Genomic DNA, 25880 nt, shown 5'->3' with positions numbered 1-25880 from the left:
ATGGCTGCCAGATGCGCTTCACGTGCTCAGCAGCCGGTTCGACCCCGTTAAGCTGAGCCACTGCTGTACTTTGCAATGGAGATTAGCGAAATTTTTTTTAGAGCTTCCACACATCTTTTTACATTTACTTTTCTAATTTTTCTTTGAATAATTTTAATGATTTTCTTATGTTCTTATGCAAAGAACAAATATCATTATTCATATGTAAATACATAAACTTTATTTCAGTGTCAAAAGATTTAGCCGTAAAACTGAGGGACACATACATAATTTATCTTTTAATAATTTTCTCGTTTGTCTTCCAATTTAGAATGAATGCCCACCAGAGTTGAACGCCTGTCTTGAATTAGTAAAGGCGCATCGAATCTGTAGCTCTCTCAATGAGATCTGTACTGCAATCGAGAATGGCAATGCATCTAATCAAATTCGTTCTTTTGAAGCCAATCGCTGTAATGGTAGTCAGGTTTTCTGTCCTTTGACAAGAGAATGTCTCGCACCAAATTCCACCTGTAATGTCGACACAGTCGCTTCTCGGTTTGGAAAAAACGTGACCCCATGGGGAGCCAATTGCAGTGCAGGCCAAGAGTTTTGTTCAATCTCGATGTCATGTCTTCCAGTCAACACTACATGTTCCTTGAAGGCTCTATACGATTGGCATTTAAATAGAAACATGACGTATGGACCTTACGGACAGTCGTGCTCGACTGGACAGACCTTCTGTTTAGCGACATTGAGCTGTATTGCTTCTGCAAACGCTTCGTGTGAAGTGTCTTTCAATGCATCATCCGGGTCGCCATGCGAGAACAAAGAAAAACTCTGTGGCAAGACAGGAGGGTGCATTGCTATGAACAGCACTTGCAATGCATTTCCAGCTGTAAACATGACTAACCGACCCGACCCTGGGAGAGGTACGTAAAAACTCTTAGATTACTGTTTTTCTAGACCCCTGGCAGTGATTGTTTTCACTTGACGTCACTTCTGTCGTTTTGTGCAGAATGTTCATCAGCTGCATCGCACGCGCTTTGAGTAGCATTCTTTGTGGTTGACAGCACAAAGGGGTCAGTGTTTGACCACCATTTGGAGCAGATAATGAGATTTAAAGATCATCTGATCGAAACCCTGCAATTCCCATCCAGCGGATGATGACACAATTTAAACCGACTGAAATTCATTATTTTTTCCTCCAAAATGAGCTGCTATGAGAATAGGCTGGAAAGGATCCATAGACAAAGGATCAGAGTTTGATTTGGAAGGCGTATTGTTTTTCATAGACTTTAAAACCGCATGTCATTCCTTTAAGACCATTAGTACTTCATAGGGAAGTTCTATAAAAGTTCTTGACTTAAATACAAAAATAATTCAGTAAGTTACTAAACAATGGGATAATTACAAGTCCTACATCCTAAAGTTAAAAATTTTCCAAGTTTTGAACTTTCTCAAACACTCTTATTCATCTGCACCTCAATGCCCAATTCAGAAAATCTGTCTCATTGAAAATTAACTTTCAGCTCGTGTACTTATGAGGAGAATAACTTACTAACGTTTGTTTTGGTGATAGGCTGGAAGCAGCTTTGTCAAGTACGGCAAAGTGTGTGCACTCGTAGCCTGGCTGGTTTGGCTCATTGCTTTCCCAAAGTCTCTCACTGTGAGGGAAAGAATCATACAAAACCACTTCCATCACCATCAAAGACATCACCAAACGCAACATCACCAAACGCAACATCACCAAACGCAACATCACCAAACGCAACATCACCAAATGCGACGTTACCATCCTGTGGTGCTAATCAGACCTTCTGTAAAGGAGCCGGAAGATGTATGTTTAGCAACGAGACTTGCTGTCCTCGCGATCATTACGAATGTCATTCACATGGAAGGTGAGACTAAGAATATTGTTACAATATTTATCAGATCATCTTTCAAAATTCCAGTAAAGTAAGGCTCTTAACAGAAATAATTAGTCTCGATAGGGTTGTTGTTTGAAAGTAAAGCTTTTACATTAAAGATACACACAAAAAAGAACCAACCATGCTTCATGTACAAAACTAAGCTTATCCATAGTTAACTGATTGTCTTGCTTTGGTTTGAACTCGAACATTAAAACCTCAAAAGCACGGAAATATCTGTTTATATCACTTGAGTTATAAATACCAATAAATGACTCTATTTGTTCTTGAATTCAACAGATGCATTCCATTCCACGAGCCCTGTCCCTATGAAGGTCCATCAGACCCCTGCCCACCAAGTGCAGACCCATGCAAGGACACGCTCTCCAAGTCCAGCAATCTCTGCGGAGGCCGTTTTAAAGTTTGTGATGCTCTAGTAAATGGGAACGCTTCGACCTTCTCACATGCAATTTCTGCAGTCAACCAAATGGCTTGTCATAGCAACGGTACCTACTGTCCTCTCAGTGGTTTATGTACCCCTTCTGGTACTCCCTGTACGTTAGATAGTGCACCATCCAATAACAGCAGTACTCCACACAACAACAGTTCAAACCCCAAAAACAAAAACCCTAGTACCCCTTGGGGAATGTCATGTCCTGGAGGGAAATCATTTTGTGGTCTGACGATGCAGTGTGAGGCTGTCTGTTCTGTTCGAAGAATATATAAATGGATAACGAACGGTAATATGACGTATGGTCCAAATGGTCATGTCTGTAATGCTGGTACCAAGTTCTGCTTTGCCACGATGAGTTGCATCAGTGCCAATGCTTCATGCCAATACAACCTGATGACTCCACATGGAAATGCTGGTAACGTTTCTGTAAACGGATCGTCTAATAGAAATGATTCGCACATTGACGATCTCTGCAAACGACACGATGATTTCTGTCTCGATCAGTTGAAATGCGTCCCTGGTGGAAGTCAGTGCAATGCTTTCCCTAATTTGAACTACACTGGAGTAAACGACACAGGAACCGGTAAGCATACACTACTCAATTATCACCCTCTATTTATGTCGTTCATCTTGGCTTGTTACCTTGCAATCATGCATATTTTTCCTATCAAAGGTTGGATGCAAGCCTGCAAGATTTCCAATCCCCTTTGTCAACGTAAAAAGTATGGTGTTGACAAGTGTTTCCCAGTTCTTGGCAAGTGCTTGATTACGCGAAATGTCACCAAGTACCGTTGTTTTGCGCCTCGATTTGCCTACTGTAAACTCACAAAGAAGTAAGAGTTTAATCTAGAAAAATATTATTTGAAAACAGTATTATCTTGTATCATTAAGCCAACACTACTGTAAACTCACAAATAACTAAGAGTTTAACTAGAAAAATATTATTTGAAAACAGTATCATCTTGTGTCATTAAGCCAACAATACTGTGAACTCACAAATAACTAAGAGTTTAATCTAGAAACATCTTATTTGAAAACATCATTATGGTGTGGCATTAATCCAACACTTGCAAAAAAGGTTTTAAAAAATTTGAATGGAAAAGTGGAACATTAATTTTAGTTTTTCGAACGGAAAAGAATTTAGAATTAAACACTCTTTTACACTCACGGCCATTTTACCTGCTTTTGGATATTGGTTGCCGGTGATGATAATAATAATGATAAATTAATGTGAATAATATTGAAGATAATGATGATGCTGTATAACTGACGATGGCGTCAATGATGGTGGTGACAACATCGTCGAGGTTATTGTTTAATGTTGTGTAGATAATGATGTTTTGCAGTGCATGAAGCTACTCATTGGTGATGAACGGATTCGTTCATGATGATAGGTAGAATGACATCATTGATGATCGTGTTACGTATTCTAGTGGCATCCTAGATAACTATGACCTTATTGTTATTTTTGTTTAAATATCTCACAATTTGCTTTTTTAGATGCATCAATGCTTCTGATCACTGCTGCCCACCAGGAGAAACTTTCTGTCCCGACCGCAATAGGTAACTGCCTGTTCTAAGCTTTATGTAACCTCTAATTTTGTAACTTTTTTATGTAAATAGAAGAATACGGATACAAAAGCCTGCTTACCCGAAATACGTCAGAGGTTTGTGGGCAGAGTGTCTGGAATGGAATCAACTTATTTGGGATTGAATACCATATAATTTCATAGGTTTATATGATTCAGATGTAAAATGAAACTTTCTTGCATATAAATGTTTGATGCATGACCCCTTTGCAGCAAATAGTTTATTCATGTTTAAATTTGAAATTAAACGATTTAAAATTGATACAGATGCATCAGAATGGGAGAGAAATGCAAGATGGACGCTTGTAAGGATACACTATGTGGAAAAATATTCCAACAGGTCGATGCGTGTGGAAAGCTACATGAAGTCTGCCCATTGATTGTGAACGCACCAGGAAACCTGACCAAGTACTTCAGAAAGAATAATGGCACCATCCCGCAATGCAAACGGGGAGAAAAATTCTGCTTTTTCTCTAACGAATGTCAAACTGAACCATGTGGTATTAACTTGGACCATAATGGAATGTCTGCTAAGTCACCTTGGGGTGAATCCTGCCCTGGAGGTAAAAGCTTCTGTCTCTTCACGATGAGCTGCATACCAAGTTCAAGCAACTGCACCATGAGAGCTTTGCAAAACTGGATGAACGCCGGAAATACCAGTGTTAGTCCATTTGGAATGGCGTGTCCTGCTGGCAAAAAGTTCTGCCTTGCATCATATTCGTGTATCTCAAACATGGACAACTGCACTATCCCCATCCCTCTTCTTGCTATGAATGCCACACACAATATCTCAACAGCTGATATATTTTGTGGACCTCACCATGACTTCTGTCCAAAGCAGTTCGCGTGTGTAAAGAAGGGAGGCCCATGTAAAGATTCCCCTGCCTTGAACTTCACTGGCGCTTCTTACAACGGCACAGGTTAGTAGTAAAACTATTCTATTTGATGGGAGATATGGAGATGTGGTCTTATATTTTTTACTTTCATTGGCTTATTTTTGTGGAAATGCACAATGCTCTTGAAAACAGAAAATAAATGATAGAATTCAAAAGACGTCAAATTTTACCAAACCCTGAAACAAGTTAATCCTGAGCTGATTAAAGTTAGGGTGCGGCTAATTCACAGATCGATTTGGAATTTAGAGAAGGTTTTGCGGAGGGTGGAGAACCGGAAAACCAGGAGAAAAAACCATGAAGAAGAGTGAGACCTGACAAACTCTACTCACATGGTGGTGTAGAGTCCAGGTACTCAAACCCGAGACCCCAGAAGTGAGAACTTGATTCCCCAATCTAAGAAAAGTGTTGTACCATTTCGATATATATCTCTCCGTTAACCTTTCGTTTAAAGGGTGTCCTATCATTTCAATAAGTAACTCTCTATTAACCTTTCTCGTGTGGTTTTGGTCAACAGGTTTTCTTCTTCCGTGCCAACTAAAAAAGGTTTTTTGTCCACAAACCTTGTACGGTGGCTTCAAGTGTGGAGCAAACAAGAACTTTTCAAAATGTCTCGAAAGAAAATTAGAACCATGCCATGAGGGATTTTACTTATGCGACAAAAGGTAAAAATACTTTGTTCTTTGGCAAACCTCCAGGAATGAATTCGGGGTAGATTGAGGAGGTCCTTTTTCCTAAAAATATGTAGCGAAACGAAGGTATTCCTATCAAATATTTCATCAAAATCTGTTTTCAATATTTCATTTATTACCTGCTTTGCCTTCCACCGTCTCCCTTTCACGTGTTTGGTTGAAATTCCTGGATTTTGAGATGAGAATATTTAAGTAAAAATAGGTAATCGTTGTTGTTAAGGTGTTGAGTGATCTTCGCGTTTTCCCTAGTTTGTATTTTTTTTAAAGTCACTCATTAAGACAAAAGACAACTTCTTTTGTGCTGCTTTGTCCACCTTTCTGAAAATAATGCTTTTCGAATTTTTTTCTTTTTCCAAAGTGTCTTCCAGGTTTCTTTAAATTGATGATGCCATAATACAAATGCCCTGAGCAGGGCTTATTGTATATGAGGCATGCGCGTGTTACGTCATAGCCGCCATGTTGGTTGACGATAACAAAGCATTCCTCATTAGCTTCTCTTGTTAGATCAACCAACATGGTGGTTTTTTTCATCGTTATTCACATCTCAAAGGATTTCGAGTGGAATGGTCCACACACTGTATTTATAGTTTTTATATTAATACTTGTTCTTTTATCTCAGTCGTAAATGTATTCCAAAAGGCTCTCCATGCTCGCAGTGTCCTGTTGGAGAGACGTTTTGTATCAAGACCAGCCGCTGTATCAGGTCTTCAGACTACTGTCTTGCACCGGGAGAATGCCCACCGTGTAAGTACCAGTGTTATATTGTTATTTGATTGGGTTCTGGACCTAGGGGGTGGTAGTGGGAAGTTATATTGCTAACTACGCAGGCAACCAAAGCTTATAAATACAACTACCAAGTGTGTGCAGATATATAGCAGATTGGCTAAATTCTGATTACATGTAGTAAATCTAATTTTAAGTAGCCTGTGTAGTGGCACTCTAGGAGATTGAGGAAGGGGTGGAGGGGGGAGAGGAGAAGGAAGGGGCGGGCCGGCGCTCCCTCTCTCACTTCCCGTTCCCCCTCACCCTTCCCTAATTTCATAGTTTCAAAAAACAAATTTATTTTGATTCTTGTTGCTTTTTCCTCGCTTCTGTCTGCTAGTATTTAGTTGCCTTTACCACTCGATTTTTGCTTTGAAGACAGGCGTTAAAACATACTATACAATAAAAGCACGAGGGATGTCTTAGTTTTAGATACAACATACACAACCATGAGTGTTATGTGTAGTTCAAAATTGAGTTTCTTCACTATATTAAAATAAAGTGAGCGTACAATGAGTGTTTTTTTTTTTTGATAGATGCATGTCATGAGATGTGAACCAAGCTTTATTAACTCAAGCAACCATAAAATAGGTTGGGATTCCTATGGTTCAGTGAAGCTGACACAATGTCTTTTCTTTTGCAGATCAAATGAAGTGTTCCATACTTGGAGGCTGTATCAATAACACCATTCCTTGCTTACCACCCCAATCCAAAATCGTCTATAAAACGGTATGGTACTTTGAACAACTACAGACAATCACTCCTTCTCTGTTTCCATCTGGAAACACTATCGCAATTACGTCGATTTCCAACGTAAGTGGTTCATTGGTCTACCATGACGGAAGTTCTTGGGTCGAAGTCAGTGGTATTTCTCCATCGTCTGCGCTCGTACTTGAAAAAACATCGAGAATCAAGTGAGGAAACATTTTGGTTGTAAATTGTGATGAGTGGGGGGGTAAGAAGGAATGGAGAGTACAAAGAAAAAGAATGGATGAAATTGAAAAACGATGGAATGAAAGAGGGGAAATGAAGAAATAGGAGGAAAGAGAGAGAATGGTAAAGGAGAAATTAAAATCAGTAGTAGGAAAGTAGAAAATAATAGAAGGTTAGGAGAAAAACAAGAAAATCGAGAAATAGAAGCGAAAGAGAGAGAGGTTGAGATACAAGAGGGAAAAGGCTTAGGGGATCATCGGAGATACGGGAAAAATGGATATGTAAAAAAATAAAAGGAAGGAAGAAAGAAAAGCAGATAGAAAAATGAAGCAAAGGAAGTGTAAACTAAAAAACACGTAGAAGAGCAAAGACAAGGAAGTTAGAATGGAAGAGCTATTAATGGTGGTCATGATGCTTTGCCTTATTTCATCTCGTTCATCTTGTTCATTTTTGCTTCTATTTCTAGTTTTAAACCCAGTGATTCAGCGTACCACGGTGTCATACTTTTGAACTATACAGTCATTTCTGGTAAAGTAGGAGCAAAAATCGATGCTTCGAGCTCAGCAAGAGCGGCGGATGACGTCATTGCTATATTTCTTCTCGCTTATCAACTTTCACCAGTACTGGGCAGAAAAGATGTGCCTTGCATGGTCAAAGAAGACTCCAGACCTAATAAAATTTCTGTGAGTATTGCAACTGTTGAAATAGCTGCGTTTATCCACATATCCATGCCAAATAAATAGTACAATGACAATGACAATGAAAATAAAAAACTCTAATGATAATAAGAATAATAAGGATAATCATAAACAAGACTGAGTGGGAAAGTCGTACTAGTAATAGGCCGTTTGCATCGTGACTACCGCTACCAAAATGCTTCGCGAATTTTTTTGAATTCAAATTTGTATTTCCTCATGAGAATAGTAAAGACAATTGTTGCTAATTAACTGAACAAAAGAAAGTGTACAAGGGATTCTGGTAGACGTAGTAAATGACGCTATAATACAAATGTCTTATAAACTCTTTTATAAAATTTTGTATTTTGCAGCTTGAAGACAAAATGAACATCACGATTCGTAATATCTCGCATGAGAGCAACATTCCTGATGACGTTTTACCTTTCTTGAAACGGGCTTCTGCTCAGTATTATCTTAATTCCCTCAAATTTGCGAAAACCTCGCGATACGGTGTTGCTGCTGTTAGCCTGGAGAACAACCCCAGACGAGGTATGCACAAACATTAATAATACACATTATTTGGGCTTTTGATTTGGAATTTCCAAAAGGGCGGGAAATGGGAAGCGCGCGCGTCATCTGGCTAAAAAATATATTTGAATATGAAATGCGCGCGCATGTCTCTGTACTGTGATATAAACACGCTGGAAGATTTAGAGTAAGAGAGAAGCAAGCTTAGGAACACGAGGTGTAGCCTTGTGTTTTCCTTTGTCTCTGTATTCTGATATGAATACGGTAGTCAGGCCATCCGCCCGCGCCTTATATTTCAATTAGGGGATGACCTTTAACCAACGACAGAATTATCAACTTTTTTTCAGGAAAATTTAGTAATGTACCTCCTGTAAGCCGAGGCAAACCAGTCATAAAAGATATCTCGGCAAGTTTCAATTTTGTCCCAACTCTCAATTATCATAGCCCGTTCAATGCAAGCTTCGCTGGTGTTAATTTGGTCAAATACTCAATGGATTATCCTATCAGAGCTCTTCAGTTTTCGCACCATGTTGCTTCAATCATCCATATTGTAAGTCTTTTGCAATAGAACCTCTCCGCTATATCCCTACCTTTGGCTCAAAACGAACTTGGAATTTTCCAACAACCTACCATTAGATGGAGATTTTTAATGTTTTAAATTCTATTGGCGATGATCTTAGACTTCTCAGTTTTCCAAATAGAGTTCACCTTCTTCATTCTATGTGAGGAAATGGGAATTTGGGGAAATAGGAAAAATGTCATTAGCTCTGTTTTTATTTAGGCTGTCTTCGCCATGCAAGGTTTTTAGATTCTTTTAAATCTAAGCCAAAGATCTATCTATTTAGTCTAGCATATTGATCTTATTTATTGTTTTTTGTATTAATGCTTATATCATAGTTTTCCATAAATTAGGATATTTGGATTTTAAGGAATGATTTACACATACATTTGATTTAGTTTTGGTTTTTGACTTAAATTTTATTTCATGTATTCTTTTCTTATTTATTATCATCATATATATATAATTAGTTTGTGTATTATTGTTAAGCGCTATTGGGCTAAATGGAAATAGCGCTATATTAAACAAAGGCTTAGTATTATTATTTTTGGTATTTAATCTTCCACAGCTCCTGTACGACAAGAATGCCAGTGTGAATGTCATAAATTCTTACAATAGCGTCTTGAAAGACTTGGATAATAAGAAGTCTGCTCCTAGCAAAGGCCAAGGTTATGTCATCAATCGATGCATTAATTGCAAAAGGTTCAAATGTCGAAGGATTAAACGCCGTCAAGAAGTTGTTCACTCAAACCTTTCAATACGGTAAGAACTTTGGTTTTAGGTTTTCGCATTTCAGACCATCTGTCATTCCCTTCATAATAGAGCAGTTTGGGAAATGATAAAGCTAGATTGTAGGCGGCATATCGTAGCCGATGTATCTTACCGTAATTGCTTGTGACTACGCTTTATGACTGGTTAAATCACCATTAAAACATTATGGAAAACCACGGTGACGGTATACCTTAACATGTACATACTATGTCATTACAGGTTGTTTTACAATTGTCACCGTCACCGCAAGCATCATTGTCATTGTCACCATCGCCACAATCATCATTGTCATTGTCACCAACACCACAATCATCATTGTCATTGTCGCCAACACCACAATCATCATTGTCATGGTCACCAACACCACAATCATCATTGTCATTGTCATTGTCACCACAATCATCATTGTCATTGTCATCAACACTACAATCATCATTGTCGTTGTCACCAACACAACAATCATCATTGACATTGTCACCAACACAACAATCATCATTGTCATTGTCACCACCACCACCACCACAATCATCATTGTCATTGTCACCACCACCACAATCATCATTGTCATTGTCACCAACACCACAATCATCATTGTCATTGTCACCAACACAACAATCATCATTGTCATTGTCACCACCACCACAATCATCATTGTCATTATCACCAACACCACAATCATCATTGTCATTGTCATTGTCACCACAATCACCATTGTCATTGTCACCAACACCACAATCATCATTGTCATTATCACCAACACCACAATCATCATTGTCATTGTCACCAACACCACAATCATCATTGTCATTGTCACCATCACCACAATCATCATTGTCATTGTCACCAACACCACAACCATCATTGTCATTTTCACCAACACAACAATCATCATTGTCATTGTCACCAACACCACAATCATCATTGTCATTGTCACCATCACCACAATCATCATTGTCATTGTCACCATCACCAACACCACAATCATCATTGTCATTGTCACTAACACCACAATCATCATTGTCATTGTCACCAACACCACAATCATCATTGTCATTGTCCCCAACACCACAATCATCATTGTCATGGTCACCAACACCACAATCATCATTGTCATTGTCACCAACACCACAATCATCATTGTCATTGTCACCAACACCACAATCATCATTGTCATTATCACCAACACCACAATCATCATTGTCATTGTCACCAACACCACAATCATCATTGTCATTGTCACCAACACCACAATCATCATTGTCATTGTCACCAACACCACAATCATCATTGTCATTGTCACCAACACCACAACCATCATTGTCATTGTCACCAACACAACAATCATCATTGTCATTGTCGCCAACACCACAATCATCATTGTCATTGTCACCATCACCACAATCATCATTGTCATTGTCACCATCACCATCACCACAATCATCATTGTCATTGTCACCACCACCACAATCGTCATTGTCATTGTCACCAACACCACAATCATCATTGTCATTGTCATTGTCACCACAATCATCATTGTCATTGTCATCAACACCACAATCATCACTGTCATTGTCACCATCACCACAATCATCATTCTCATTGTCACCACCACCACAATCATCATTGTTATTGTCATCAACACCACAATCATCATTGTCATTGTCGCCAACACCACAATCATCATTGTCATTGTCACCACCACCACAATCGTCATTGTCATTATCACCACCACCACAATCATCATTGTCATTGTCACCATCACCACAATCATCATTGTCATTGTCATTATTGTCATTGTCACCACCACAACAATCACCATTGTCATTGTCACCACCACCACGATCATTATTGTCATTGTCACCACCACCACAATCGTCATTGTCATTGTCACCATCACCAACACCACAATCATCATTGTCATTGTCACTAACACCACAATCATCATTGTCATTGTCACCAACACCACAATCATCATTGTCATTGTCGCCAACACCACAATCATCATTGTCATGGTCACCAACACCACAATCATCATTGTCATTGTCACCAACACCACAATCACCATTGTCATTGTCACCAACACCACAATCATCATTGTCATTATCACCAACACCACAATCATCATTGTCATTGTCACCAACACCACAATCATCATTGTCATTGTCACCAACACCACAATCATCATTGTCATTGTCACCAACACCACAATCATCATTGTCATTGTCACCAACACCACAAACATCATTGTCATTGTCACCAACACAACAATCATCATTGTCATTGTCGCCAACACCACAATCATCATTGTCATTGTCACCATCACCACAATCATCATTGTCATTGTCACCATCACCAACACCACAATCATCATTGTCATTGTCACCACCACCACAATCCTCATTGTCATTGTCGCCAACACCACAATCATCATTGTCATTGTCATTGTCACCACAATCATCATTGTCATTGTCATTAACACCACAATCATCATTGTCATTGTCACGATCACCACAATCATCATTGTCATTGTCACCACCACCACAATCATCATTGTTATTGTCATCAACACCACAATCATCATTGTCATTGTCGCCAACACCACAAGCATCATTGTCATTGTCGCGAACGCCAAAATCATCATTGTCATGGTCACCAACACCACAATCATCATTGTCATTGTCACCAACACCACAATCATCATTGTCATTGTCATCAACACCACAATCATCATTGTCATTGTCACCAACACCACAATCATCATTGTCATTGTCGCCAACACCACAATCATCATTGTCATTGTCGCCAACACCACAATCATCATTGTCATTGTCACCACCACCACAATCATCATTGTCATTGTCACCAACACCACAATCAACATTGTTGTTGTCACCAACACCACAATCATCATTGTTGTTGTCACCAACACCACAATCATCATTGTCATTGTCACCATCACCACAATCATCATTGTTATTGTCAACAACACCAAAATCATCATTGTCATTGCCATTATCGCCACAATCATCATCATGAACACCATCCGTGTCCTCACACCTATACAGCACTACTATATATCATGATAATCATTAATTGAGTCTCTTGTTGTTCCTAGCTGCCGCGGAAACTTCTGGAAAAGAAATGGTGAGTGCCGGTTATCTTATAATCAAATTTTGATATTTCAAGACTTTAATTCATATTTCTTTTTTCCAAATTGCGCAAAATTGATAAACACATGTCATAAAATATTTTTAATCAAAAAGTTTTTAAATTAAAAAAAAATTAAACCAAAGAAGAAAAAACTAAAATGATATTAAATCAAGTAATCAAGAAGTTTTTGTTTTTTATTTAAATGTATTTAATTAAATTTTATTTGAAAATGTTTACGTACGTTTTAGTTCTAGCCAATCAGATTGCAAGATTTGTTAGTGATTTCGAAATGGAATTAGAAATTAATGTTCTAGCAGTGTTCTCATGCTTCAACAATTATCAAGTTTTCAAATCTGTTTTCACTACGTAGCTAACAAGTATTCCTGCAAGACAAATCAAGTATTAATTATTTGTTGTTATTATTTCAGCCTCCAAGGCGATACGACCCAGCCACTGTGACTTTACCATCCGGTGGAAAATTCTTCGTACAGTACAGTGATATGACAATTAATCTGGGATGTAAAGTTATCCCCATAAACGATGCTCCGATACTGACGTCATTCATTACTTATTTCCCACCAATTCCATACAACCTTAGTGTGACGCCATACAATGGGTTTAAGGTCAGTGAGATAACTACCAGGATTCCAATCCCGTATAGTTCAACTCCTCCAAAGTTTAGCAAGCCTAAACCATTTATAGAGGACGTTGATGGGGACGTACCTGGTATCGCTATCGTGTTTGCTAAGAACAGTAGTCTTGGGGCCTATTACTATGAAACACCTGGATCATCCTGGAAACTGGTTAACCTTAATAATACTTTGATCAACGGAAAACCCAGTGGAAGAGGAGAAGTGCTTTTGTTGAAGCCAACGTCGAGGTGAGGATAAATAAGGATCCTATTAATATACGTTACATTTAACCGCCACACGGCTGTCTCACTTGGTTAAGCATCAGACGTTCGTACGGAAGGTCGCGGAAATCCCAGGCCGGACCCGGCAATTAAAATTTAGAGTTAAAATATTTGAGTTGGAGGTGATGATCAATTAATGTGGCATTTCTTACGTTATGCCATTGTTTGACGATAACAAATCATTCATCATTAACTTCTCTCGTTAATTCGACCAATATGGCAGCTGTTTCGTTATAGGTATTTATGTCTCAAAGGATTTTCAGTCATGTGGTTTAACCTCAGAAAAGAGACCGATGGGAGCACTTCAATAACTCATTGGACGACTTCAATGCGCATTCCACGCTGATTTTAATCGTATTTTCAATATTTTTGCAGCCTTAAATTCCAAATGCATGACCCTGATGCACGGTGGAGCAACACTGAAGGCAGAAAACAGGCCAACGTATTACTTGCTGCCTGGGACCAGAGCGACAACCATACAGATGGTGTGCACAACTTCTTTTTCCCGACGGACAAGAATGCCTCGATTAGTATCAAGTATGCATCGGCATTCACTGCACGCTTTGGTTGTGACAACAAGCCAGGATCTCGCGGTCGAATTGATGTGTGTGGTCGGTGTGGAGGTGACGGGCTCTGGTGCAAAGGATGTGATGGTGTCATATTTTCTGGAGCTCGCATTGGTAGGTTATTAAATTAAGAGATTGAAGATGACGAGGAGTGTTGTTAGGGGGAAATAGAAAGAAAAGCCAGCTTACCAACTGATAAGATTGCTCCTCGTGGAATCACCTCCCGTTTTTATTAAATATCTTCAGTAATAGACCCCTTGAAGTCAGTCGGTATGCGGAGACATAACAATAGGTTTCCATGAGAACAACAATTCTCATGAGATTGAAATTATTTGGTATTTTCCTCCAAATTGAGCTGCTTTGACGTCACATGTACAAAGAGTCTATATATTGCAGCATGATTAATCATGGAACGGTTACATCGTCCCTTTCCTTTCCATCAACCTTTGCCCGAAACCCAATCTTTTCAGTCATACCCAACACTCCAGATCATTAGACAAATACAACACACTGCGGCCTGCTTACTTCCAATTACTATAATCAATTAGCCTTACACCAACTTAGATCTTCCAAGAAATTTTTCCAGGACTCGATATGTGGCATTGACTTTGATCAGCACAGCGGTTGTTGCAAGATATTGATGAAAGTCGAAGGTTTTTATTCCTTTCAATGAAATGGTTGGTAAATGTTGACATGGTTTTTCTTCGATTTATCTACAGATCACTGCGGCAATTGTACGGGTCGCACCACAGGCAAAAAATTCAATTTCCGTAAGGATTGTGGCGGAGGTTGTGGTACCTCATTCAGAGATAACTGTGGTGTCTGCCAGAAGTATGGCAAAGTCAGAAATTTTACAGACTGCTCTGGGACGTGCTTTGGAGGCGCGAAAATCAACAAGTAAGTACACTAATTAACGGTTTAATGATTATGGCAATATCATCATAAATCGTTTTCAACCGTTTCTTTGTATGTGTCTTTGTTAAACAAAATATTCGGGACTCAAATAATTTCTAAAATCCTAGTCGATTATATATTTGCAGTGAAGTTTCAATAAAATTCGTTTTTTTAACGATATAATCCCTGCTAACCGCTTGCACATCGTTAAATTAAGTTTTAAGCTATTTCGAGTAGTTTTCTGGGTGCGCGCAACTTGAGGAAGAACTGCCAGTTGATCTGCTTGAAACAGCTGACTGACGCGTGATAGTTTAGGCTAAGTTGTAAAAGCAATGTTCAATGCTTAGTTGAGCGTTGATCTGCTGAACGACTTTGCATGACAAAACAAAATAACAAAGATTTTTTAGATAATTTATTAGCACATCTGTCTGTCTGGGTATTTATTAAACCCTGTTTTTCACGGACGGGGATTTAGTGCTGTCTTCTAACAACAGTTTATTCTTCATTTAGATGTGGAAACTGCGTTCTTGGTAATACAGGAAAAAAATCCAATTTTGGTGAAGATCTTAAGTGAATTTTGGTGAATTTTTTATCCATGGTAAATAGATAGTACCAACACGACGAAACAGGCTGATCCTTCTTCAGGTTACTATGTGGTTTATTTATTTGAATGTACCCTTCTTCAAATTGGAAATACAAAATAAATACCACAAAATCTATTGAGAAAAAGTGTTATTTCTTTTGTATGCTTGAGAAGGTTTCATTTACAATAAATATGCTGGATGGCGGTGGCGGTGGCGGTGGCGGTGGCGATGAATGGAAATGGCGTTGATAATAACGGTGATATTAGTTTCCTATTTTCATAAATATCCATTCAAAAACGACTCTTAATTTTTTCACAGTCAAAACCTGGGCAGAGCAGACATCAAAAACAAACGATTCGTCATCTCAACTGTGAATATAAATGTTGGAACATACAGACTTCGGTGCCAGTTGGATGCCCTAAGTACTAATTACTTCACCTTGAACAACTTCACATTCTATGACAGCAGCGCTATCAGCTATTCTAGCATCACACCAAACGAGACTGAAGCTAAATCTGGATCCGTTAACGTTACGATCTCTGGCTCTGGTTTTCCAGATACTGGATACATTAGATGTATTTCAAACAAGAAATTTTCTTCCCCAGCTTTGTACGTAGACAGCTCTACAGTCAAATGCTTGTTTCCTAATGTACCGAAGTCTGCTGACCTCAAAGTTGCCGTGTCTTTTGGAGAAGGTGATAATAATGTACCCTCTTCAGCTCCAGGATTCCATTTCTTCGCCAATTCTCCATATCCTACGGCCATTTCATTTTCTCAAAACCTCCAGGCCTTGGTTGTAACAATGAATAAGCCTTCCCAACATAAGGGACGTTCATGTTCTGGAATCTTCTCTGCTGCATCCATTTCTAGCTTCGGAACCCGAGCCAAGTGCAGACTGCGTACGCCACTCACAATGTTCATCAGTCTCCTTGGCAGACCAACAGTCGCCCCAGGTGATTCCGTGATATTCAACAACGGCTCATTAACTGCAAAATTCGAGGAAGTTACAAAACGTGCAAGTGGAACTGAGAGGTTGGTCGTTCAGGGTCCACCCAAAGCTATTGTTCCCAAGGCTCGACTATCTGGACCTAACAAAGCTGGTAAGTACCATATACCGTGTGTGACGTATTTACTCGAGTTAACTCCGCTCTTTGGATGTTTAGTGTTTTGGTTGCGGCACTTTGGGGGTGGCGCTTTTTAAAATCATAACATTTGTATGTTATTTACACATTTCGATATGAAAGACATCGTAATCGAGGAGAATGAATTTCCGAGGCTGGTGTAGATTGACTTGTACCGTACTTGTTTTTTTATTTTGACTTGTCGAACAATTCAGTCTGATGATGCTTCGATTGAAATCTGCATTGTTGTGATAGAATGAAAGTATGCGGCGCTTATGCGGGGGCGGTGCTCTTTATAAGATTTTTTTTCTCTCATATGAGGCGCTTAATCGAGTAAATACGGTACTCAGTTTTCGTATGAGTGGGTAACGAACGGTGCTGACTTAAAGCACGTTTACGGTATGATAAATTCCAAAGCAGGGAAAGAGCGGTTTGGTCAGAGTGCTTTCACGTTTCTGCGAACCATACAACGGGACATATGGGTAGCATGGGCGGCGTTCTCGGCTAACGCGTCGTCTTTCAGCGCTGTGAGTCCAACGGGTCACTGGTTCGAGCCCTGCGGTCGCCACATGTGAATTGAGTTTGTTTGATGTGTTGTTCTCTCCTATGCTACGAGGATTTTCTCCGGGTTCTCCATTTTCCTCCCTCCGTAAAAATCAACATGTGAGTTGAGAGTTGTGTGTATGAATATTCGAATGTAGTAAATAAGGAGTGTGTATGGAGGATACACGGCCCCACAAGCTCTTAGCTTTAATGCCTACCGTGTATAAATAAAAAAGTTTTTGTTTTACAACTCCGGGCGCTGCACGTCCATCAAATCTAAAACCGTCTGAGATTTTAAATATCGACTAACAAAAAGACAAAAACCTGAAAATTGAAATATTGAATTCTTTTGATCTTTTGTATGTCCTTAGGTGCATGCGCAAAAATACGATTAGATGCGTCTGCGTCTTCCGGGGCTCGTGGTCGACGGCTGAACTTCACATGGAGCGTAGCCTGGGCAGCGGATCAAGACAGTGGAGCTTTAACCGCAAACGCTACTGCAGACCTAAGTTCAATTCAAGCTAGATTAGCGGGTCTTCCTGCATTTAGTCCTAGACTGGCATTTGGCAGATACAATCTTGTGCTTGGCTTCAAGTATGAATTTACGGTTAAAGTAAAAAATTTTCTTGGCGAAGTGAGCGAGAATGCCAGTCTGGTGGTGGAACGTGAGAACAAACAGCTACCAATACTTGCAGCAGGACAAGCCAGTAGAAAAGTCAGGGCATCAAGAGATGTTACGATACAAGGTTGGTTTCAATTGGATTGGATTTCAAAATTGTGATAGGTGTCATATAAAAGTCTTCAATGTCTTGAATGAATGCATCGTTCAGTGAATTAAAATATAAAATGGTTCTACTGTGTTAGGGGCAGGGAGACATGCTTCACACAAATGTTGGGTAATTAATAGTCATTTTGGCAACAGACCCCTTGCATGTGTCGCCAAAGCAGCTCAATTTTGACGACAAAACAAAAGAATTTCAATTGCTTAAGAATTGGATACTGAGCTGCATTCGGACGTGCTGCAAGGGGTCTATTAATCATCTCTTAGCTTTTACTTATTTTTCTGGATTGTCTTACAATTTCTGGGTCCTCCTTGCTTCTCGAAACCGATAGGTGTCACAAATATTCCATGAACAGTCTTGCTTTACCTTTCACGAATGCGATGCCAAGGTTTATATCGTGGGAGGACTGGGTCGGAACCGGTCAATCGTGAAAATGATGCCATGAATCTCTACATTGATTTTTTTTTGCTCATTTTGTTAAAAATCGGGCTGCATTTGTCAAACTCAATGATATTATACAATTTCATACATTGGTGGACAGTTGTCCGCTCTCCCCAGTCCTCCCACTCGATATGCAACTCGGCAATGGTTCAGTAGACTAGAAGCCTAGATTTTGTATACTAATTTCTTTCTCATTCCTTTATAGCAAGGGCAATATTGTCTCCATGTCTGGACCCCAACAGTGTGGCAAACAATGTCTTGTTTAATTGGGAAATTGATGCCGTAGGAATTGACCTCAAAGTTACCGATAAACCAAGGCTGAAAATCAAGAAAGGAACGCTACAGGGAGGAAGAGTGAGTAGTAGTTGTTAAATCTCCTCCAATCTTTGATAAAAACTTATCAATCCAGAATTGAATTTCATCCTATTAGAGACCAAGTCCAACTAACAATTCATTATGTTGCTTCTTGTAGCGATACACACTGACTGTCACCGCCGCCATGGCATCCGACCAAACCCTATCCACTACTAAAAACATAGTTCTTGACGTTCAAAGTGGTCCCCTCGTTGCTAAGATAAGAGGTGGATCGTATCGGGTTGTCGGGGCAACGTCTACACTAACGCTAGATGGCAGAAAGTCGTTTGATCCTGATGGTTCGTCAGATTCAGAATGGTACAATTGGGAGTGCGCGGATAGTAGTGGGGATCCCTGTTTTGTTCCCGATCCTGCAAATGCTGCCCGAAAAATTCGTCTTGTTCTTTCCTCTACTGCAAAAATTACTGTTAATGTAGGATCGAATCTGGAGGCAAACAGCAAGTGAGTGTTTTGGTTCCAACGGTGTAGAACGATTGTGGTGTATGACAGTAGAAAATAATAATAATAATAAGGAAAAATTTATATAGCGTCGATATCCTTAAGTTCAAAGACGCTTTACAATATAAAAATGTGACTCAATAGATTTAAAATTTAAAATAAATTTAAGAAAAGAATTACTATTTCATGAATAAGAGTGAGTAATAAAACATGCCCATAATACATATCATTATCAACATATTTCAAAACAAATTCATTGCATTTCAATACATACATTAAAATGGAGTATTTTTTACCAATTTTGAACTACAATTCAACTTTTAAACCATTTCTATCAATTACCACCATCTATCTATCCATTTACACACGTAAAATATCTATCTACTAAACCCGCCACCCACTCATTCATCCACCCATCCATCTGTGAATCCATTTACTCATCCATCCATTTACAGACACTACATCCATCCATCTATCTACCACTCCTTTTTCCATCCATCTTTACACACTACATATATACGTCCACCGATCCATCCATCCATTGACTTACATTAAATCCACTTATCTTTTTACCACCAATCCATTCGTTACATTCATCCTTATATGTAGTCTAAATCTATGAATAATTATTCCATACTAGATACAAGTTCACAATGACCTACAACAAAGGATCTAGAAAGGCTTCTAAATCAGTTACCATTAAGGTCGAACCTGGTTCTCCTCCAGACGTCGAAATTAGACCCCAGGCGAACACCAAGGAAAACCCAACCTCCATTGTCATCATCAAAGCAGTCGCCAAGAGCACAATGCCATCTAACAACGTAAGCTGGGAGTGTGTAGAGGAAGATGGTTTTGGTTTCATAGATCTCACCACTTCCGGTGTTGCCTTGACACCACTGAGCTTCACTTTCAAGAAGAAGAGTGGCAAGAGTAGAGTGTCCAAAAATTTTGCACTTGTCATTGCTGCAAACACTCTTGCCAATGGTGTGAATTACAAATTTAGAGTAACTGTTGCTCACGCTGATTCTTCTGCTGCTGGAGAAACGATCATCACTACTAATGCTGCTCCTTCACAAGGTTGGTCATTTACTCATCATAAAGTGAACTGAGTATTCTTTAACCTTCTTTATACTTGGATATGAACACCTTTTGCTCATCATGCCATATATGATAACGTTTATACCATATGTGAATGGGGAAGGGGCGAGCGCGCGCAAAGTGGCGCGAAAGCTTTTGTCAAACGACAAGAGAAAAGAAGTCGAACAGAATTTTTGTGAGTCCTGGATTTTCTATAATTTTCTAAAATTTTCGGCTCTCTAGAAAAAGATAATTAATATACAAACGATTTTTTTCTAAGAAAGGAAGGGTTTTGTGCTCTATTTCCTATGCCACGATATGGAACAAATGCCAAAAGGAATTCCTACTAACAATCAAAACCAAACTTCTATATCAACAGGAATTCTTGATATCTCTCCATCCAATGGCACAGCAATGGTGACAACCTACACGTTAAGTGCTTCTGAAGGCTGGTCTGACGATCCAGCTGACCTGCCACTGAAATATCAATTTGGGTACTTTAAGAAAGGAAGTTCAGGAAAAGAAAAATTGCTGGGCTTGTTCGAACGAAGTCGAGAGTATCAAATTTCCACCAGGTAAAGAACAAAGAACTTACATTGAACACATATTATCCATGAGCGCGAATCCTCAAAGTCTTAAGAAGACTGCAAGTGTATGAGGTGTAATACTGCACTGAGAAGGACTGACTTGTAGGAGAACAGCGTTAGTTTGAGCTTGCAAGTAGAGTGTTCAAAATTCTCGTTTTTACTAAAAATGATTTTTAATACGCAGAGTTCCTACATAATTGTTGTTTGTATTTGATTCTGATGATAGCAGAGTGGCACAGAGGTTACGCGTGAAATGATAGCAAAATGTAGAGCGTGGCACGTGAAATTATCAAACTGTAGAGCGTGATTCGTGAACTTCAGGTTTACAGTTACGCGTGATTCTTTTCTTGAAATGTGTGTGATTCGTGAATGATTACGTGATATCCACATATGGATGCGATATATGGATATATGGATGCTGCCTGTGCCACCCTGTGGTATATATCGTTTCCTCAGAGGAGAAACATTCCGTTATTGACAGTACTTTAAACATATGTTATTACATTTTACAGGTGATGAGTCCAATAGCAATTCCTTGACTGTATTCGTGGACTGTAAGGATGCCTTGGGTGCTGTGACAAGACAGACAGCAACAATCACAGTCATGCCTAAAGTCATCACCACTGCTTTCCTTGGAGAGGCTAAGAACGACATCCTTAAATCCTTTGAGAGTGCAGACTGGAACTCAGCTTTAGGTAAGAACTTTTGTTTATCAGCTTCTAACGAAACAGAATTAAAGATAAGAGGCTGCTTGCAATAACTTAAAACGTTTAGTAACTGGGGTCGCCATCAAGATGACCAATTCTAGGCCAAAACAACTAATTGATTGCCCAATTGACTTTACAGGTGGTATGGGCGCCCTGTTGTCAGCTTTACCATCTGACTCATCGGACCCTAATCAAACCTCTGCAGTGACTGAAATGAAGGAAGCCTTTGCTGGCAGTGTAAGTAGATGTGTTTATTTTGTTTCTGTTATCATGTATGTCACGAAGGAAAGACGTACCAGTACAGCGGAACTGCTTTATGTGCACAATAGACAATACAAACCATACATGGGAAATTCCTTGTCCTTTTATATTGCATTCATGTATCCATATATAAGTATTGATCCAACAAGAAACCGAATTTAATTATTTATGTTTCAGACTCTTTCGATATTGCAAAACGGAGGTGTGGCTGATGACGCAGCAGCAAAGAGCGTCATGTACGAATCTATGGGTTCCATCACTAGCGGAGGATCAGCAATGAGTGACAGCCCCAAGAACAACATAAAAGATACAATCTTGGGAATTGAAACTGGAGCCTCTTCTAGCAAACGAAGGCGAAGGCGAGATGTTGCGAGTAGTTCGTCTGTTGAAGTTTACACCGTGTCTCAGGTTCGTATTTTTGTGTGAACACCTCATTCATAATGACATAAATAATAGACATATATCGACAAAGATAAAAGGGATCGGTATCAAAAATTCAAGATTCTCATTATGTCAACAGGCTGAAACCACAATTTCTCTGGTGAGCAACTTGATCGATCCAAATTTTTACGACTCTAATACGATGGCCACGAAAGCATCGGTGCTTTCCCTTGTGGAGTCGAGTGGTATTAAGATTTGTGCTGGTCTAGTACTGGGTATGCCCGCGGCTGTTGTTAAAGACAAGCTTTTGGTACTTCGAAGCGAAAAGAATTCATTAGCAACCGCAGATACAGTATTCGTTGATATGGCTTGCAACGATTGCCCATCGAGTCTTCAAAAGAGTGCCAAAATCAAGCTTGGAGTTTCTTTACAAACAACGTATTCGTCTTGGAGTTGCGCGGCAGAAACAACTTGCAGTGGAGTATGTTTGATTACATCACAGCAAATCTACGACTTGTTAAGCAGCGCACCCAATAATAAGACCTTGACAAACGTCGTTGACTTTAAAATCTACAACCCTGAGACCTATGCAGCTATATCCATCAGTACTCTATCGAACCCAGTCGCCTATCAACTACCCGTCCTGGAGAATGCTACGCTTTCTAATGAAACATACTTCCAGGTAACTTTTATACATTGTTAAGGTCCAGCATTCAAACGCTTTAGTGATATATTCTATAGCCACTTTTCCATTTGCAGCTGCATAAGTTGCTTCATATACTGCGAGGATCATTTCAATTTGATACATTACAACCGCAGTACAATATATTATATTCTCATACACATAGATAACTTTCTTATCGGGCCGATAAACCCACCTAATGTGTCCTTGAAGTTTCATATGAGACTTGGTAGCTCAGTGTTTAGAGCATGGCAGCGGAATCGCCAGGGCTCGGGTTCAAATCCCGTTCAAGACTTCGCCTCATATACTGCGACTATTAGCTCAATTTGATACAATACTTTCTACAACTGCACGTAAATAGAGATAAATGCACGTGATTGCAGATCGTGCTACTTTAAAAAGTAGATGACTAAACGATCATTTTAGTAAACTACATCCATCAGTTTTTATTAATGTCAATATAGTTTGTCAGTTTTGCTAACAATAATAAGTACATTAGTTAGTTGCAATTCTGATTTTGTTAATTTATTGGTTAGCCTAACTAGGATGTTTTCTTTTTCTCTTTAGTGCAAACGCTGGGATTCTGGAAAGTCCTCGTGGACTGCAAGTGGTTGTGTGACTAATCCTACTGCTGTAAATGGCGATAATGGTACAAAGTACATCGAGTGTAGTTGTACGGAGGTCAGTTATCTTGCTGCATTCCAGGTTGACAGCCTACCAACCACACCAGCACCAACCACGACACCAGCCCCTGCCACAACAGCAGGTCCAACTGATCCACCAATTACTGTTCGAAGAGCGCAGTTTGCCTTGGTTGGGGATTATGATACTCTGGTTACCCCAGCAAAAGAGGCACAATTCAAGGCCGATGTCAGGAAGTCAATAGCGACAGTTATGAAGGTTAACGAATCAAGCATTGTTAACCTAACCCTTTCAAAGGCTAGCATCATCGTTATGTTTGCTTATATACCAAGTCCATCGGATACTGGCGCCAGTATGGATGCTGCTGTAAGTAACCTACAGGCAGCAGTAAAGAATAGTAACTTCTCGGTAACTCTTTCCGACGGAACCGTCTTGAAAGCAGACCCAGTATCGTTTTCTTGGACAAAGGACGAGAGCAAGCCCATTGTTCCTGCTCCAGAATCAGCTACGACTAAACCTGGTCTAACGGAGACGAAAATCATCATCATCGCCGTTGTTTGTGGTGTTTTGGGTGTGATTATCCTTGTCATAATCGTCGTAGTATGTCACAGGAAGAAGAACAGAGAATCAAAAATACCCCCAGAATCTTCAAGAGCACAGCTTCGCGGTGACGATGTAGAAACGGCGAACCGGCGAAAAGGTAAGAGTTCTATAGACGACATATGTATGTATTATATATAATATATATTCTATGAGCGTGCGCGTTTTGACAGAAAAATGTGATTCCCACTAAACCGAAAAAAAAAAACAGAATTAGATGAAGTTTGTTTCAAGTTTTAGCAAGAGGTCCATGATATGAGTGGTATACTTGTGAACTGCTTGAAGACTAGACACTTAAAAGTAAAGTTTCATTCCTTGCTTCCTTCCTTCCTTTTGGCTTCTTTCATTCCTTCTGTAATTTTCATATAGACAATTTAACGACATTTCTACTATCCTTGTACATACAGCTTTGAAAGACTCTCGGAAGAATAACTGCACATCTTATGCTTTCCAAAAGAAATTAAACATAGTTTTCTTTACCCTCCTCACACCAAAACGCTTCAACTCTTTCTAAAACAAACGTACTAACTCAGCTACTCTTTGATTTACAGTCAATGGCAATGACAACGAAGCAGTCGAAACTTGAATCCACGTAGCGTATACCCTCAACCAAGATATCAACAATGCTGCAAACAAGCAAATTTTTAATACTATAAACAAGAGTTATTAATCCTGCACAATCCTGCTTCCCATTTCCCAAGCTATTTAGTCAACTTGGTAATAGAATTGCCTAGGTAAGATTTCCCAATCGATGGACTACGTGGAAATAAGCAATCTGATAGACTTTCCAGCAGCCAATTGGGACAATTAAGAGCGGCTGTCAGTAAAAATCAGACAAATTCGAAATTTCGTGGCAACAGTCAAAAAATCGATTTTGTTCATACTTTGAAGTTAGATACCCTATCATATGATATTAATCCCTGTGCACTTAGTTTTGCAAAATTCTTTTTTGTTCGGGAGAAATTTGAATTTTTATGCAGGTAGGCAAATATGCTAATTTGACGACTCTGAAATAGAGATAAATCACCGATCTCGTGTACGAAATACAATCAATACTTGACCTTTCTAACCTAATAAACTTCAAATATGGTATCTCTATATGCCTCACAATGATTTTCAGACATGTAGCTGTAACGAAGAATTTCTGGAAGAATTATTTGCAAGACACAGTTTTCTTGAGCTTAAAAGTACCCTCAAAACAAGTGAGAATTTTACCATGGCCGATACAACGGAAAAGCGAGATTTTCAATGTATGTGATGTCAAGATGATATTGTTCAAGATTGTGGAAAAAAATTCTTAGGTAAATGTGTTTTTAAGCTTCTACGATCGATCAAATATGCCTAAATACGCTGTTTCAGAAAGGATCGTTTTTGCATAAATTAGCAAGTAAA

General features: G+C 39.2%; 1 protein-coding gene across 1 annotated transcript; it reads left to right on the top strand.

Annotated features, from left to right (window-relative positions):
• Nucleotides 1–25584, top strand: LOC116299484 (uncharacterized). Its single transcript, XM_089026071.1, is given in 32 exon segments — nt 1–36; nt 311–908; nt 1559–1877; nt 2187–2923; nt 3014–3173; nt 3841–3903; nt 4197–4849; nt 5340–5487; nt 6134–6258; nt 6920–7190; nt 7676–7892; nt 8258–8435; nt 8762–8964; nt 9603–9735; nt 12860–12888; nt 13323–13774; nt 14183–14487; nt 15093–15270; nt 15778–15837; nt 16170–16951; nt 17887–18261; nt 18944–19092; nt 19211–19554; nt 20192–20628; nt 21008–21185; nt 21187–21203; nt 21728–21910; nt 22062–22159; nt 22361–22591; nt 22704–23246; nt 23814–24588; nt 25040–25584. Coding segments are annotated over 32 exon segments (9012 nt in total). The 3' UTR covers nt 25075–25584.
• The last annotated feature ends 296 nt before the right edge of the window (nt 25585–25880 follow it).

Source organism: Actinia tenebrosa, unplaced genomic scaffold (assembly GCF_029948245.1).
Source record: "Actinia tenebrosa isolate PJP-AT-01 unplaced genomic scaffold, QUT_ActTen_1.0 PGA_scaffold0__85_contigs__length_37466705, whole genome shotgun sequence".
NCBI lineage: Eukaryota > Metazoa > Cnidaria > Anthozoa > Actiniaria > Actiniidae > Actinia > Actinia tenebrosa.
This window is presented reverse-complemented; position numbering and strand designations above follow the sequence as displayed.